The 18999-nt window shown below is 48.4% G+C and overlaps 1 protein-coding gene across 2 annotated transcripts in view; it reads right to left on the minus strand.

Moving 5' to 3' along the window:
• Positions 1-18999, minus strand: part of prmt3 (protein arginine methyltransferase 3) — a 45568-nt gene that overhangs the window by 2030 nt on the left and 24539 nt on the right. For both annotated transcript variants that reach the window (XM_066647599.1, XM_066647600.1), the window contains exons 12-15: positions 18195-18382; positions 15875-15961; positions 10115-10165; positions 8678-8765 (exon numbers count right to left, since the gene is read on the minus strand). In XM_066647599.1, the coding sequence (XP_066503696.1) occupies positions 8678-8765; positions 10115-10165; positions 15875-15961; positions 18195-18382 (414 nt within the window). The remainder of the gene's footprint in view (positions 1-8677; positions 8766-10114; positions 10166-15874; positions 15962-18194; positions 18383-18999) is intronic.

The following is an 18999-nucleotide window of genomic DNA, read 5'->3' on the forward strand; positions in this document are numbered from 1 at the left end:
CAAAAGCTGATCGCTGGCTGTTTGTGGGAAAGTGACTGACCGCACCTTTAATATGAGCCCCCCGCTACCCCCCCCAGACCCACACACCCCCCACCGAGGACAGGACACGGCCCAGTGAAACCCTCCGGGCTCCTGCAGACACGTCCCGCGCAGCGACAGAGACGAGGAACATTTAACACAACGGCGCCAAACACTCGGGCTCTTTTAATTAAAATCAGCCAAGCGACGTCTGAGCTGATGGACCACAGCCCTGCACACACACACACACACACCACTTATACTGCTGCTTTAGTCATCTCGCGAGCGGCGGACTGACACAACGCATCTATTACACTCACATCAGCCCACACACCGTCTCCAGCACAGGGTCCGACACCGGGAACGAGGGACAGAGCCCCTAGACTCATCACTCTTTCAGCATGAGTGTACCCCCAGCACACACACACACACACACAATAAATACGTTATAAACAGAAATACAAAAAAATTTCATCTGAAAATATAAGCCAAACAAAAACCACCTTAAAATATAACATTCTGTTTTCCAGCTTTATTACTCCATTCCACCTTAAACTGGTGCCGTAGTTATATTCTGGCCCCTGAGCATTTTTTTTTTACTTCTCTGGATCCACCTTAAATGCTCCACACATTCTCATGCCTAGGCCCCAGCAGGTACCTGCTGCACTGTTAAGGTGGAAGAGAGAATGATGCTCAGGCTCTATTTAAGGTGGACCAGAGATTTCTATAAAGATGCTCAGGTGCCTGAAAGTAAGCGCTGCACTTTTTAAGGTGGAACAGAGAGCTCTATTAAGAAGCTCTGGTTTCTAAGTTTGGGAACAGAGCGAAGAGTTTGGGAATGGACCAGTTTCCCTCAGTTTCCCTGGGTTTTAAAGAAAATAAACACCATCAATTCTGAATAACCCACAGATTCCAGGATTCCTCCAAAGAAATATGTCCCAACACCCCCCTCCTCCACCCTAACAGCCCCCTCCTCCCTTTCTCCTGAACAGGCCCCTCCTGCTGAAGGCCATCATCTCAAGGTCCCCTCAGTGCTGCAGTCACGACCTGCGCTTTAAACATTACAACCTTTCAGGGCAGAGCCTAGGGGACAGTCATGCCTTTTATGCTTCATCCAATCAGAATCCAGGGGGAGGCTTCTCGTCCAATCAGAATCTGGGGGAGGCTTCTCGTCCAATCAGAATCCAGGGAGGGGCTTCTCGTCCAATCAGAATCTGGGGGAGGCTTCTCGTCCAATCAGAATCCAAGGAGAGGCGTCTCGTCCAATCAGAATCCAGGCAGAGGCTTCTCGTCCAATCAGAATCCAGGCAGAGGCTTCTCGTCCAATCAGAATCCAGGCAGAGGCTTCTCGTCCAATCAGAATCCAGGCAGAGGCTTCTCGTCCAATCAGAATCCGGAGGAGGCTTCTCGTCCAATCAGAATCCGGAGGAGGCTTCTCGTCCAATCAGAATCCGGAGGAGGCTTCTCATGTGAAAGTTAGTTTGACAGTAAACACCCCCCCGGGGCCGAGGTCAGACTCTCCGTGAGCCTGCATTAATCTACACCACCTCCAAACTGACCCCAGGTCTTTACCGTCCTCTAACGTCCACTCTCTAAAAGATTAAACCTGGAGAATCACAGTGTTTCTCGTGGAGAATCATTAGACTTCACTCTGTGTTATTTCTCTTTATTTACTCCTCGGTTTGGGGCCGGACCCAGTGACGCTCCGGAGACGAGGAGCTTCTGAAGAACGTTCCTCCTGCTCCACTTTTAATGGCCCATGCAAATGAAGTAAAGCATGACGAATGGAGAGGGATTAATGGAGGGGGGGTAAGGGGGTTTGGGGGGGGGGGGGGGTAACAGAGGGGGGTTTAACGGATGAGGCAGAGGGAAAGGGAGACGTTTCCAGAAGATATTTCCAGGCGGCGGCTGTTAGAGCGGCAGACACGTTTCTTCCCTTCTCATTAACTCTCCCAGACTCTCCCCAAATTACTCACATTACCCTGCACCTGCAGAGCCCCACACACACACAAACACACACACACACACACACAGAGGAGAAGTAGAAAAAGAAGTTTCTCTGCGTGAGGTTGGTGGAGTAATAACGAGCTGAGCCTGAGGGAGCTGGCCTCGGGAGGTCGTTTGGTTCGGACCCCGGTGGTTCCTCAGTCGTCCGAGGCCGGGGGTCTGTGTGTGGGCAGAGAGACCTCTGTGAGCAGGGTCCGGTTTAAAGTAACGGCAGCTCGGTTGTGTCTGGAGGACCGGGTCTGTGGTTAATTCTGTTGGGGCAGCAGCGTAGGGACGGGCTCTTGAATCCTGAGAGCGGGTCTCAGTCAGTGCTGCTGTAGAACACAGAGCGAGCGGCGCCTTTGGGTCGACTTTGAGAAGTTGTTCACTGATCTCCTCAGTGTGTGTGTGTGTGTGTGTGTGTGGGGCAGGCAGCCAGTAAGCGATGTTAAAAATCCATTTGTGTGTGTGTGAACGGTCGGCCAGGGACTGCTGGCCTACTGGACTGTAGCGAGAAGCAGGAAATAAGTCTCTCTCACTCTCTCTATTCCCCTCTCCAGGCTCCGCCTACCAATGTGTGGTACCGTGGCGACTGTTGTGAGGTGAGAGAATTGTACAGAGTGCCGGTCCTGATCCAGTTCCTGCTGCAGGCTTTTATTTAATTATTTCGGATGTCAGGCCGAGTTGAAGGTGCTGTGATCTAGCGTCAGATCTGTGCAGGTGTTTACCTGCTTCATACCTCCATAAACAGGTTGACACCTCGCTCCATACCTCCTTAAACAGGTGACTCCCCGCTCCATACTTCCTTAAACAGGTGACTCCCCGCTCCATACCTCCTTAAACAGGTGACACCCCGCTCCATACCTCCTTAAACAGGTGACACCCCGCTCCACACCTCCTTAAACAGGTGACAGCCCGCTCCATACCTCCTTAAACAGGTGACACCTCGCTCCACACCTCCTTAAACAGGTGACTCCCCGCTCCATACCACCTTAAACAGGTGACACCCCGCTCCACACCTCCTTAAACAGGTGACACCCCGCTCCACACCTCCTTAAACAGGTGACTCCCCGCTCCACACCTCCTTAAACAGGTGACACCCCGCTCCACACCTCCTTAAACAGGTGACACCCCGCTCCACACCTCCTTAAACAGGTGACAGCCCGCTCCATACCTCCTTAAACAGGTGACACCTCGCTCCACACCTCCTTAAACAGGTGACTCCCCGCTCCACACCACCTTAAACAGGTGACACCCCGCTCCACACCTCCTTAAACAGGTGACACCCCGCTCCACACCTCCTTAAACAGGTGACACCCCGCTCCACACCTCCTTAAACAGGTGACTCCCCGCTCCACACCTCCTTAAACAGGTGACACCCCGCTCCACACCTCCTTAAACAGGTGACACCCCGCTCCACACCTCCTTAAACAGGTGACAGCCCGCTCCATACCTCCTTAAACAGATGACACCCCGCTCCACACCTCCTTAAACAGGCGACAGCCCGCTCCATACCCCCTTAAACAGGTGACACCCCGCTCCACACCTCCTTAAACAGGTGACACCCCGCTCCATACCACCTTAAACAGGTGACTCCCCACTCCACACCTCCTTAAACAGGCGACAGCCCGCTCCATACCCCCTTAAACAGGTGACACCTCGCTCCACACCTCCTTAAACAGGTGACTCCCCGCTCCATACCACCTTAAACAGGTGACACCCCGCTCCACACCTCCTTAAACAGGTGACACCCCGCTCCACACCTCCTTAAACAGGTGACACCCCGCTCCACACCTCCTTAAACAGGTGACTCCCCGCTCCATACCTCCTTAAACAGGTGACTCCCCGCTCCATACCTCCTTAAACAGGTGACACCCCGCTCCATACCTCCTTAAACAGGTGACACCCCGCTCCATACCTCCTTAAACAGGTGACACCCCGCTCCACACCTCCTTAAACAGGTGACACCCCGCTCCACACCTCCTTAAACAGGTGACCCCCGATTCACTGGAGCTGGCGGCGCGCGCGTCAACACGTGTGCAGCGGCCGCTCCGGAACCAAGCGGGTTTTTTGTTTGTTTAAAAAACGTTTTTTTTCATTTTATTTATAATATATGGACGCAGGAACACCTGCAGTACGTATATATCACCGCCAGACACTGCTTCAATATCGCAAACAGGAAATTTACAGTATCAGCGATGACCTCCAGGAGACGCTGCGGAACCTCCGCTTGCTTCGGAGGCCTAGCCCTGAAGCCTCGACGTTTCCTGATGCCGGCGGCCGGGGAAGGAGACGACGCAAGCGGTGTGAGAGGAGACAGAAGCGCGGCAAGCGAGGGGGGATCCGTGCTAGGCTAAGAGCTAACCCGAGCCGGCAAGCTATCCCTTCTCTCTTTCTCTCCAATGTCTGCTCGCTGGATAATAAACTGGACTATATCAAACTTCAGCGAACTACACGGCGAGAATACAGAGACTGCTGTGTTTTTGTTTTTACGGAGACATGGCTCAGCGACAGTATTCCCGACGCCGCCATTCAGCTAGATGGGCTAGCCGCATTTCGAGCCGACAGAGACCCAGCGCTATGCGGTAAGACTCGCGGTGGTGGTTTATGTGTCTATATTAACACTGAATGGTGTAAGAATTCTGTGCTAGTCTCTGCTTATTGTTCACCGTTAGTGGAGTTTGTGGCTGTGAGATGTAGACCTTTTTATTTACCTCGAGAATTCTCCGTTGTTTACTTAATCGCAACCTATATCCCTCCCGATTCAAATACAAAACAAGCGCTGTGGGAATTATACGAAGCCATAAGCGACTTCCAAAACACACACCCGGATGGTCTGTTTATTGTTGCTGGAGATTTTAATCATGCAAATCTCAAGAAAGTGTTCCCTAAATTCCACCAGTATGTGAACTTTGCTACGAGAGGAGCGAACACGCTGGATCTTGTTTACACAAACGTTCCAGACGCGTACAGAGCAGAGCCCCGCCCCCACCTCGGACACTCAGATCACATGTCTGTTATGCTAATTCCTGCATACAGACCCATCATCAGGTGATCGAAACCTATCCTGAAAGAGGTGAAAATCTGGCCATCAGAAGCAATCTCTACTCTGCAGGACTGTTTCGAGTGCACTGACTGGGACATGTTCAGAGAGGCTGCAACTTACAGCGACAAAATCAACCTGGAGGAGTACGCATCATCAGTGACCAGCTACATAGAGAAGTGCATCGATGATGTGACCATCTCCAAGACCATCACCATCCGCTCCAACCAGAAGCCGTGGATGAATGCAGAGGTGCGTGTGCTGCTGAAGGCTAGAGACGTTGCTTTCAAATCAGGCGATAAGGCGGCCCTGAGAACAGCGAGGGCCAAACTCTCCAGAGCTATCAGAGAGGCAAAGCGTGCACACGGCCAGATCATCCACAGCCACTTCCAGAGCAGTAGAGACACTCGGCGCATGTGGCAGGGCATCCAAAGCATCACCAGCTACAAGACTACACCACCTGTTTGTGACGGAGATGCTTCCCTACCAGACGTGCTGAACCATTTCTACGCACGGTTTGAGGCACAGAACAATGTAACGGCGAGAAAGTCCACCCCTTCTCCCAGCGACCAGGTGCTGTCTTTTACTGTAGCCGACGTGAGGAAAACTCTATGCAGAGTTGACCCGCGGAAAGCTGCTGGACCAGACAACATTCCTGGCAGAGTGCTCAGAGAATGTGCAGCCCAGCTTGCTGATGTCTTCACTGATATCTTCAATATCTCTCTTAGCAGCGCCATTGTTCCAACATGCTTCAAGAACACCACCATCATCCCGGTGCCTAAGAATTCTTCTGTGTCCTGCCTCAATGACTATCGTCCCGTTGCACTCACACCGGTCATCACAAAGTGCTTCGAGAGGCTCGTCATGAGGCACATCAAAACCCTACTTCCCCCCACACTGGACCCTCTACAGTTCGCGTATCGTCCTAACCGTTCAACGGACGATGCCATATCCACCACGCTGCACCTGGCACTCACCCACTTGGACAAGAAAGACACATATGCCCGAATGCTGTTCATAGACTTCAGCTCAGCATTCAACACCATCATTCCTCAGCATCTGATCGGGAAGCTGAATATACTGGGCCTCAACACTTCTCTCTGCAACTGGATCCTGGACTTCCTGACTGGGAGACCTCAGTCAGTCCGGATCGGTAGGAACACCTCCAGCACCATCACACTGAACACTGGAGCCCCCCAGGGCTGCGTGCTCAGTCCACTGCTGTTCACATTGCTGACCCATGACTGTGCAGCGATGCACAGCTCAAATCATATCATCAAGTTCGCTGATGACACGACTGTGGTGGGTCTCATCAGTAAGAACGACGAGTCAGCATACAGAGAGGAGGTGCAGCGGCTAACTGACTGGTGTGAAGTGAACAACCTGTCTCTGAACGTGGACAAAACCAAAGAGATGGTTGTAGACTTCAGAAAAACAAGGGGTGAGCACTCGCCGCTGAACATCGACAACTCTGCTGTGGAGATTGTCAGGAATACCAAATTCCTTGGTGTTCACCTAGCGGATGATCTCACTTGGTCCACTAACACCAGTAACATCAAAAAGAAAGCCCAGCAACGCCTCTACTTCCTGCGAAGGCTGAAGAAGGTTCATCTCCCCCCTCCAATTCTCACCACTTTCTACAGAGGAGTCATCGAGAGCATCATGACCAGCTGCATCTCTGTCTGGTTTGGGAACTGCACTGTGGCAGATCGCAAGTCCCTCCAGCGGATCGTGAGGACAGCTGAGAAGATTATTGGTGTGTCTCTTCCCTCCATTACAGACATCTACACCACTCGCTGCACTCGCAAAGCACTCAGCATTGTGGGAGATCACACACACCCTTCACACACACTCTTCAACCTACTGCCGTCTGGAAAAAGGTATCGAAGCATTCGAGCCCTCACATCCAGACTCCGTAACAGCTTCTTCCCACATGCTATCAGACTCCTGAACACCTAGAGACTAAGACTGGACTGAAAGAAGCACACACACACACACACACACTTCACACAAACACTGGTCTGTTGGACTGTAAATGTTTTCACATATCCGGTTTACATCATGTTTACATCCAGTTACCGTTTACAGCACAAATACACTTTAAATTGCAGTGTCTCTCTCCCTCATCCCCTCCGTACTTATGGTTTTTGCCTTGTCTTGTATTACATTGTATTGTATTGTACTGTAGGGACATTGTTTTGTATTTTTCTTAGCCATATCTTCTGCACTTTAATGTGTATGCACTGGTTTATGTTGCACTAGATTGTACTAGTTGCACTTTAATGTTGTGTATTGTTTTGTGTTCTATGTCCTTTGCACTTTAATGCGTGTGCACTGTTTCATGTTGCACTAGCTTTACACTAGTCGCACTTTAATGTTGTGTATTGTCTTATGTAGCACCTTGGTCCTGGAGGAACGCTATTTCGTTTCACTGTGTACTGTAAACACTATATACTGCTGAAATGACAATAAACTTCTTGAACTTGAACTTGACACCCCGCTCCACACCTCCTTAAACAGGTGACACCCCGCTCCATACCACCTTAAACAGGTGACACCCCGCTCCACACCTCCTTAAACAGGTGACACCCCGCTCCACACCTCCTTAAACAGGTGACACCCCGCTCCACACCTCCTTAAACAGGTGACACCCCGCTCCATACCTCCTTAAACAGGTGACACCTCGCTCCACACCTCCTTAAACAGGTGACTCCCCGTTCCATACCACCTTAAACAGGTGACTCCCCGCTCCATACCACCTTAAACAGGTGACACCCCGCTCCATACCACCTTAAACAGTCACCTGCTGGGGTTATTAATGAATACTGGGGGATAGTTCTCTGTGTGTGGAGGAGTAGCACAGTGGTCAAATGTTCGACAAACGTTCTTCTGAAGTTCACAATAACTCCATCACACGAGAGAGAGAGAGACAGACAGACAGACAGCGAGAGACAGAGAGAGAGACACAGAGAGTGAGTCTGAGCTGAGACTGAGACCGGACACCAGAAGAGAGAGAGAGAGAGAGAGAGGGAGAGAAAAAGAAAGAGAGAGAAAGAGAACGTGGGACATTTCCCAGATTCTCATTACGATAAACACACTCCATCATCTCAGGAGCAGGACACTGGGGCAGGAAAGAACACCACCCCCCTTCACCAAACACTAACTGTCCTTGTGCTGAGCTCTAATTATTATAATTATTCATATTTATTTACAATTTGTTCTTATATTAATTTATACTTTATTAGATTCTTATTTTTGATTCTCATTTTTATTCTTTAATATTTTTCTCTAATTGTCCTCCATTATTCAATATTTATATTTCTGTATTTTATTTCTCTCTTATTTCTCTAATCTCTAATATAGCTTTAATTACTTCATTCTTTAATATTTCTTTATAGTTTATTAAATCACTTAATTTGCTCTTTATTTCAATTTTCAATTTTTATTATTTATTTCTTTAGTTTAACGATTTTTGTCTAAATATTGCTTTATTTTTTATTTTCTTCTAATTCTTTCATTATTTCAGGTTTAAATCCGAATTCCTCGCCCACTGCGAGTAATGAGCTGCACATCAGCCCCACGTCAGTAGTTTACAGAATCCTGGCCACTGTAGGGTTAAACGGGACTGACCTGCGCAGACGGGGAGGGGTGAGTCCAGCAGGAAAACAGTCTGCTTCCAGTGGGTCTTAGTGTGACGTGGAGATGTGGAAAACGTCACCTGAAAAAAAAACATAAACCCAGTCACCACCTCATCTTATATGGTCATCACACACACACTTCTCCTTATATGGTCATCACTCTCACACACTTCTCCTTATATGGTCATCACTCTCACACACTTCTCCTTATATGGTCATCACACACACACACTTCTCCTTATATGGTCATCACACACACACACACACACACACTTCTCCTTATATGGTCATCACTCTCACACACATCTCCTTATATGGTCATCACTCTCACACACATCTCCTTATATGGTCATCACTCTCACACACACTTCTCCTTATATGGTCATCACTCTCACACACACTTCTCCTTATATGGTCATCACTCTCACACACACTTCTCCTTATATGGTCATCACTCTCACACACTTCTCCTTATATGGTCATCACTCTCACACACTTCTCCTTATATGGTCATCACTCTCACACACTTCTCCTTATATGGTCATCACACACACACACTTCTCCTTATATGGTCATCACTCTCACACACACTTCTCCTTATATGGTCATCACTCTCACACACTTCTCCTTATATGGTCATCACTCTCACACACACTTCTCCTTATATGGTCATCACACACACACACACACACACCTCCTTATATGGTCATCACACACACACAAACACACTTCTCCTTATATGGTCATCACACACACACACACACACACTCTTCACCTTATATGGTCATCACACACACACACACACACACACACACACACACACACACTTCTCCTTATATGGTCATCACACACACACATCTTATATGGTCATCACACACACACACACACACACACACACTTCTCCTTATATGGGTGTGATGTACAGTGCAGGAAGACCACAGAAGGTCAGAGGTCTAAACACTGGCTTTTGATCATAAACCACTTCCTTATTTTAAAGGGATCCTGAGCGGAACGCTGCGTAAACACTCCTCCTTTCACTAAAACTATTCCATTATTCCAGAAGAGTCCTGGAGGAGAGTGGGAAGAACAGCCTCCCTCTCTCACACTCACACGAGGACAGTGGAACTAGAGACAGCTGTGACCACTCTCTCTCCCTCTTTCTCTCTCTCTCTAGATCTTGTTGGTCCTTGTTTTCCCCACTTTCCCATTTCGTCCTTTTCTTTCCTTAGCACTCTGTCTCTCTCCACCTCTCCCTCCCTCTCTCACCTGGAGAAATCCATCTCTCTCTCTCTCTCTCTCTCTCTCTCTCTCTCTCTCTCTCTTGTGTTAGTGCTGATGTAAGCACGGTGGTGTTGATGCCTCGAGGCGTGTGAGGTGTAGAAGAGGGAGGGAGAGAGAGAGTGTAATTGGTTTGTTGTTAAAGTTTCACCTTGTTCTCGAGACCTGCGTCGAAGAAAACGTCAAAATATCCCACGATGGCCTAAAGAGAGAGAGGGGGGGGGGGGGGGGGAAGAGAGAGATTAAAACCATGTAAAAGTGTGCAGTGTGTGGATGAGGACACAGCCGCTGGGAAAGTGATTAACGATAGTCAAAAAAACAGCCAAACACACAAAATATAAACGAGGGTAAACACTCACACACACACACACACAATAATGAATAAAAACACAATGGTGTATAAACAATAAACTAAAAATGGGTCAGAGTTACACTGGGGTTGTAGCCCCTTCCAGAGAGAGAGAGAGAGAGAGAGCGCAACTCTATCACTCTGAGCGTCACTCGCTCGGCCAATGAAGCAGAACTAATAGCTTTTAATCCTGACACAGCTGACAACACGAGGCCAACACACACACACACACACACACACACACACACAGAGAGAGAGAGAGAGAGTAGAATCAATACAGAGCAGAGGAATGAGAGCAAGAGAGACTCAGACTCAGAGAAGGAAGAGAACGACAGAAAAACAGAAAAAGAATAAAGAGCTACAGACAGAGAGAGAGAGAGAAAGTCAGAAAACAAAAAGATTAACAAAGAAAGGGAAGTGGAGGAATAACAAAGAACACAAACTGAAGAGAGAACGACAGAAAACCAGAAGTAAAAAGAAAGATAGAAAAAGAAACTAAAAGAAAGGGAGAGAGGAAGGAAGGAGCAGATAAAGGCGGAGATGAATGGGGGCAATAAATACAGAGACAGAGAGAGAGCTCCTTCCTTTCTCTTTTCTCCCACTCTTTTATTCATTCTACAAAGGTCTGCACACACTGACAGAGGGGTGTGTGTGTGTGTGTGTGTGTGAGAGAGAGAGAGAGAGAGAGAGAGTGAGTGTGTGTGTGAGAGAGAGTGTGTGAAAAACAAAAGGATGAAGCCCCTGTTAAAGACCCCTGGGACTCTTCAGCTTTAAAGGGTCTGTGTCCCAAGGGAATTCAGCTCAGTCAGATTTAACCCTTTAATCCCCTGTTATTATCATTGTAATACACACTAAGTGGTTATTACACTGTTATTACTGGATTACACGGTTAGAGACGATGATATCCAGCTGTGTTTGGTCTCGGGTCTTCACTGGACCTCCACAGCAACATCAGAACATGAAGTTAAAGAGAGAGCAAGAGAGAGAGAGAGAGAGAGACTTCTCTGGTCCATTTTATTAAAAAGCTGTTACACTGACCACTCCTCACTGCTGTGCGCTCGGGGTCGGGGTGAACAGCGAGCGGCTCTTTATCATTTAAAGGAACAGGTGCGTTCTGAACAGGGCTGTTTACACAGGGGGAGAACACTGCTGTGGGGCTCGTGGGGTTTGGAGGTGAGGGGGTGTGGGGTGGTAGTCCCTCTCTCTCTCTGTAAGATCTAGAAAGTGAAGTGAGGTGTAGTTAAATGTTGTTGACGAACGTCTGTCGGATCCAGACTCTCCCGAATGAAGCTAAAGAAGAGTTCAATAATTGAGGCTAATTACATCATTATTACCATTAATTAACATCCGTAATTACACCCAGAGACATGATGTTTCACCTCCACCTCATCCCCCTCTCCCTCCATCTCTCTCTCTCTCTCAGTGGAGGAGTGAGAGTTGTGTTTTTATTTCCTTGCTCTTTTTTCTGCTTTAAACTCATTTGTTTTCTCCTGCACTGTTCCTCCGCGGCCAGACGGAGGCGCTGCGTCAGGGGACCGCTTCTATTTTTTGTCTCATTTACTTTAAAAAAGAAAAATAACTCTTTATTATCATTAAGAGTTATTTATTATTATTAAGAGCTTATTATTATTATTCTTACAGAGATCCTCACACTGTATTCATTCTGATAATTATTACTGTTTATTCATTCATTGTCTGTGACCCTTATCCAGATCAGGGTGGTGGTAGGTCCAGACTCTATGCAGAATCACTGGTCGCAAGGCAGGAACACATCCAGGAGGGGGCACCAGTCCTTCACAGGGCGACACACACTCATACTTACAGACAGTTTTGAGCCTCCAATCCATCTACCAACGTGTGTTTTTGGAGCGTGGGAGGAAACCGGAGCACCTGGAGGAAACCCGCGCAGACACAGGGAGAACACGCCACACTCCTCACAGACAGTCACCCGGAGGAAACCCACGCAGACACAAAGAGAACACACCACACTCCTCACAGAAAGTCACTTGGAGGAAACCCACACAGACACAGAGAGAACACACCACACTCCTCACAGACAGTCACCCGGAGGAAACCCACGCAGACACAAAGAGAAAACACCACACTCCTCACAGAAAGTCACCTGGAGGAAACCCACACAGACACAGAGAGAACACACCACACTCCTCACAGACAGTCACCCGGAGAAAACCCACACAGACACAGGGAGAACACACCACACTCCTCACAGACAGTCACCCGGAGGAAACCCACGCAGACACAGGGAGAACACACCACACTCCTCACAGAAAGTCACCTGGAGGAAACCCACACAGACACAGAGAGAACACACCACACTCCTCACAGACAGTCACCCGGAGAAAACCCACGCAGACACAGGGAGAACACACCACACTCCTCACAGACAGTCACCCGGAGGAAACCCATGCAGACACAGGGAGAACACACCACACTCCTCACAGACAGTCACCCGGACCGGGACTCAAACCCACAACCTCTAGGACCCTGGAGCTTTAGAGGAACGCTCCGAAATTTGTCCAAAGAAAGAGAGGAGAGTAGAACACAGACTAATCTTAAATCATCATCACCACCTCCTTGACTCCCTTTGTGTTCTTCCTCTGTCACTGCGCTCTGACTGTAAATACTGTATACACCCACTGCCCCACACCGGGACACAGCGCCCCCTATCGCCCTGAGTCTATATCTATATCCACTCCCCTGATCCTCTCTGTGTCTCTCTCTCTCTCTCTCTCTGTGTGTGCTCCATCACTGACAGGGACTTCAGGGCCAATGAACATTTAAAACATATAAAAAAGAGCCCGTGTGGGGTCAGGTTTGTGCAGGTTTTCTCTGCTTTATCCCTGTTATAATTTCAGAATCTATTTCTTTATCTTTCCGCTGTGGTGCTGCTCTAAAGCAGAGACTCTGCCTCTGGAACAAAGCCAGGTCAGAGGCAGAGACGGAGAGGACTTGTATTTTTCCGTTTATTTTAGAAAGATTATTTTCTGAATCCAGTGTAAAGCCTGCGGTGTTCCCGGCCGTGTCGGGATAAATGATGAGTCGGGAACGCCGGACAGACCGGGAAAATTAATAATTATCATCATGAGTAGCAGCGGCACGAGTAATTCATCACACACACACACACACACACCTCACTATCGTGTGTTAGCAGCCTGATACAATTATACAGCACAGGGAAAAAAGGAGGGGGGTGTTTCAAGGGGCGTTTTGGGGGGTTAATGCGCTTTTGATGGGGTTTATTCATGCCTGTGTGAGCCGTCACACTCGGACACACACACACACACACACACACACACACACACACAGGGAAATACAGATCAAATTCCTGCTTCACAGCTCCAGAGACGTCCCGCAGTGGAACGGAACAAACAGGCTTTCACTTACAAGGAGGACTAACACACACACACACACATATATATATAAAAGCAGACTGAAGAACACAGCTGAAGAATTACACACTCAGCACAAATCTCTCTCTCATTATTCCTCTGAACACACAATGCTTGTGTGTGTGTGTGTACTGTGTATTTGGAATATGTATGGTGTGTGTGTGTGTCTGTTTGTGTGTGTGTGAGTGGTGTGTGAGTGGTGTGTGTGTGTGTGTGTGTGTGTGTGAGTGGTGTGTGTGTGTGTGAGTGTGTGAGTGAGTGTGTGTGAGTGGTGTGCGTGTGTGTGTGAGTGTGTGTGAGTGGTGTGCGTGTGTGTGAGTGGTGTATGTGTTTGTATGTGTGTGGTATGTTTGTGTGTGAGTGGTGTGCGTGTGTGTGTGTGTGTGAGGTATCTGTGTGTGTGCCTGGTGTGTTTGTGTGTGTGTGTGGGGGGGTCTGTGTGTGAGTGGTGTGTGTGTGTGTGTGTGAGTGGTGTGTGAGTGTGAGTGTGTGGTATGTGTGTGTGTGCGTGCGGTGTATGTGTGTGTGTGTGTGGTATGTGTGTGTGTGTGTCTGTGCCTGTGTGTGTGTGAGTGGTGTGTGTGTGTGTGTGTGTGTGAGTGGTGTGTGAGTGTGAGTGTGTGGTATGTGTGTGTGTGTGTCTGTGTCTGTGTGTGCGGTGTTTGTGTGTGTGTGAGTGGTGTGTGTGTGTGGTGTGTGTGTGTGGGGGGGGGTCTGTGTGTGAGTGGTGTGTGTGTGTGTGTGTGAGTGGTGTGTGAGTGTGAGTGTGTGGTGTGTGTGGTGTGTGTGTCTGTGTGTGCGGTGTATGTGTGTGAGTGGTGTATGTGTGGGTGTGTGTGGTATATGTGTGGGTGTGTGTGGTATATGTGTGGGTGTGTGTGGTATATGTGTGTGTGTGTGTGTGTGTGTGTGTATGTGTGGTGTATGTGTGTGTGTTGTAGAGTTCGGAGTTGCTCTGTTCATTTAATGCAAGGTTAGTCAGACTGATGTGATGAATGGAGTGTCGGCTCCAGAATAAAAAAAGAATAAAAGCATGCGCTCCATCACTGCGCTCACACACATTTTACACACACACCCCTTCATACCCCCCCCCCCCCCCCCGACACACACACCTGCATAACATAAAGTGGAAGAAACAGCAGGAAAAATGAAATAAGTACGAAAAAAAGGGACAGATACGATGGCAATAAAAAAAAGAAAAGAAAAGGAGAGAGAGGGCTGTGATTGGTCAGAAGTGTTTCTAACAAACAGATGGAATACAGTCTGTACCTCCCTCACTCCCTCACTCGTTTACAAACTCCATACAACCCTGAGCCACTCTGAAACGGGAAAGGAGATAATAACGCAGTATTGATTAATCCATAAATGTAACACACACACACACACACACACCAGGCGGAGATAGGACTGTGAACAAAACAAAGCCCAGTGGAATGAGAAAGAAAAGAAAAATTACACCCAGCTCTCATTTACTCACTCGGTCTCTCTCTCTCTCTCTCACACACACACACACACACACACACAGACACAAAGACACACAGACACAGATTCGCAGAGACACCAATAAGTGTAAGGTTCTTGTCTGAGAGTGAGGGAGGCTCAGCTGATGGTGAGGGAGTGGAGGAGTGAGGGAGTCTCAGCTGATGGTGAGAGAGTGAGGGAGTGAAGGAGTGAGGGAGGCTCAGCTGATGGTGAGAGAGTGAGGGAGTGAAGGAGTGAGGGAGGCTCAGCTGATGGTGAGGGAGTGAGGGAGGCTCAGCTGATGGTGAAGGAGTGAGGGACACTCTCTTGCAAGACGCAGCTGTTCCAGATGTTGGTGCAGGGCTGGTGCAGATGTTCTGAAAGGCTGATTCCGACCAAGCACATGAACCTGATCACAGTGATCAATCACTAATAATCAATAACTGTCAATGACTACAGGCCCATCTCTGATCCCCTGCTCTCCCGGCGTTCCTCGCTCTCAGGAACGTTCCCTTCACCTGTCTACCGTCAATCAATCACACAGGTGTCCCAATCACCTGACCCATCTCAGCCAATCAGACAGCTCATCAATCACCCCACCCCTAATTAATCTCCACACCTGACAACCTCCATTAGCCCAGACTGACGAGGGTGTGTGTGTGTGTTTGTGTGTGTGTGTGTGTGTGCTCACAGTGCATTGTGTGCTGGTTGTTATCTTCAGGGTGAAGTCTGCCGTAAACTCCAGCTCAGAGATGCTCACAGAATTACAGTCCAACACCTGAAACAAACACACACACACACACACACACACTTCAGCAGTGTCCTGCAGAATTAAATATGCATTAAAAACTTTCAAAGTTCATGGCAAAATGAACATAAACCAAACTTCACGACAAAACATCACTCAGTAAAAACACAGAACACCGCCTGAACACAATTCCACCTTAAATATTGCTGGTAGAGTGCAACTCACAAGAGAGAGAATGTTTCAGCAGCAGTATTTAAGGTGGAACAAAAAATTAGAAAGAAATGGTGGTTGATATGAAGCCGAGTACATTGGCTTCGCTTTATTTTTAGTGCATTGAGCAGGATGTGGCTCTTTTAAGGTGGAACCGAGACTGATGTGTATTTAAGGCGGTATTATGGGAAATACCACCTTAAAGAGGACACAGAGCAGGATGTGCTGACTGTAAGGTGATGTAAACAGGTGGTGTTTTTAAGATGGTGTTAAGTAGAATGCCATGGTTTTAAGGTGGTATTGAGCAGGATGTAGTGATTTTAAGGTGGTATTCTCTCAGCTCCACACTAGTCACACTGTAACTCTACAGTTACAGACTATAATTCATCTGTCGCTCTGCATACTTTTTTACCCCCCTGTTTTCCATGGTCAGGACCCCCACAGGACCCTCCAGAGAAGGTATTACTAACTCACCAGCACCACACCCTATAAACACCCTCCCTGTCTCCACATAATAACCACTAACCACGTTCCTGACCAGAGGAGCGTCCACACTGCCACAGCGCCGAGTGTTCATGGGTCCGGCCCACAGTTAAGAGCTTTTATTCAACTCTCTGTGTGTGTGTGTGTGTTTCAGATGCAGGAGACAGATCCATGTTTAATTCACACACACACTTCACACATTCAAGGTTTTACACGGAGAAGGACAAGGTCTACATCTGCGCTACTGCTCCAGGAAACACATGAATAAAAGCAATACAGAGGAGGGGAAGAGAGGGGGAGGGAGAAGGAATGAGAAAGAAGAAAGAGAAAATGAGAAACATGGAGAGAAGATAAAGAGGAAGAGAAAGAAAGAAACAATGAGAGGGGAATGAAATGAGGAAAAGAAAGAAGGAAAGGGTGTAGTGATGTAGTGAGAGAGAGAAAAGGGAAATGGGAGGATAGGAGAAGATAAGAGAGAATGAAAATGGAGAGAGAAAAAGATCCAGGAAAGAGATGAAGAGAGTGAAAGTAAGAGAATGGGAGAGAAGAGAAAGAGGGAGGTGAAAAATAGAGGGAAATAAACAAGACAAGAATACATACAAAGGGAGGGAGGGAGAGAGAGAGGGAGCGAGAGAGAGGGAGAAAGAGAGAGAGAGAGAGGTGAAATGACTGGGCTGTGTGGTGGTGTTAATTGAATGATTGATTGATTGAATATTCATTGTTTAATTTGCTCTAAAATTAACACACACACACACACGACCTGTTCTCATTCAGGCCTTCTTCGCCAATGTGGAACTGATTCGGCTCACGGTCCTGAACCTAATCTAGAACCGCTCAGTGTGTTTCCATCGACATAAACAGGTTCCTGAACCAGAAAAGTCGGTTCCCAGTTGGAACCAGAGAACAGTGGGATCTTCATCTGGAAGCGTGAGGGCGTCTGTGGGCGAGTGGAGAGATAAAGAAGCTCCAGAAAGAGCTCAGAGGCTGAAATAAAGCGTGATGGAGCAGTGGAGCTGGACGCACATTTACAGAGTGTTATAGAAATAAATAAAAGGAAATAAAACAGGAACCTGCTCCGTCTGTGTGTGTGTTTCTGGGGCCACTCCAGAGGTGTAGACTACTTTTCTCCACTCCTCACTCTGTTCACACTGTTCTCTCTCTTTTCTCACTGTTCTCACACTTCTCTCTCCCTCTGTTCTCTCTCTCTCTCTCTCTCCCTGTTCTGGATCTCAGCAGACGACTCAGAACTCTGCATCATTTCCACATGTGTCTCATTGTCACTGTGATCTGACCGCGCTGTAAACAGTGGATTAACCATGACTCTGTCCTCACTCTGTCCCTTCATCTATGGCTCTGGAGCTGAACTCAGACACAGTGCTGGAACACAGCACCACAGAGCTCCCCCCCAACAGAGGTCAGCCATGTTCTCCACAGATTTACTGAAGAACCTCTGACACATCCAGGCCACTAGGGGTCAGAGTTATGGCTGTGTAATGGCATGAAGAACCCAGAGTGTGGAAAGTGACAGACTGGACCTTTAAAGGCCGTGTCTGGACCCCGTGCTGCTGACCTGGATGACGGCTGGTTCCGAGATGACCGTCTCTGGGTTTAAAACCTCAACCACAGCTTCAGGGATCACCGCCTTCTTCATGCAGTCCATCCGGAACCCGTACACGTCCTCCCAGAATGCAACACGCTCCCGGTGTGTCTCAGTGTCGCCCACTGCTGCCAGACTGATGCTACAGCGGTCGGGATAAACTGAGAGAGAGAGAGAGAGAATGTTAATAGTTGCACTGGCACTGGCATTGGTCAAGAGTCGAACTGCACCTCGAGCCCTTCCAGCTACAACTCGACTCGACCTACATCCACCAAGACACACGGAGGACTAGCGTCAAGCCTCTTCTCGGTCCTGGTCCCAGACGCTGGAGCTTCCACTGGCTTCCGACAGCGGACTCTCTCACGGTCTTCACACAGACTGTAGACCCATGTCTCTGAGACACACTGATCTAAGAGCCCCCTGGAACACACCGTACTGCACTTACACTGCGCTCAACTCCTTTCTTTCTCTGTTTGAGCTCGGACTAGGCACTGTGTACAGCACTTACAATGTGTTTTGTTGTTTCTCGGTATCAGCTCTGGCCCCAGTTCTGGCCGCGTTTAGGCTCTAACCTATTCATACGAGCGACACACACCACACTCCTCACAGACAGTCACCCGGAGGAAATCCACGCAGACACAGGGAGAACACACCACACTCCTCACAGACAGTCACCCGGAGGAAACCCACGCAGACACAGAGAGAACACACCACACTCCTCACAAACAGTCACCCGGAGGAAACCCACGCAGACAGAGAGAACACACCACACTCCTCA

Source organism: Hoplias malabaricus, chromosome 16, assembly GCF_029633855.1.
Source record: "Hoplias malabaricus isolate fHopMal1 chromosome 16, fHopMal1.hap1, whole genome shotgun sequence".
Classification (NCBI taxonomy): domain Eukaryota; kingdom Metazoa; phylum Chordata; class Actinopteri; order Characiformes; family Erythrinidae; genus Hoplias; species Hoplias malabaricus.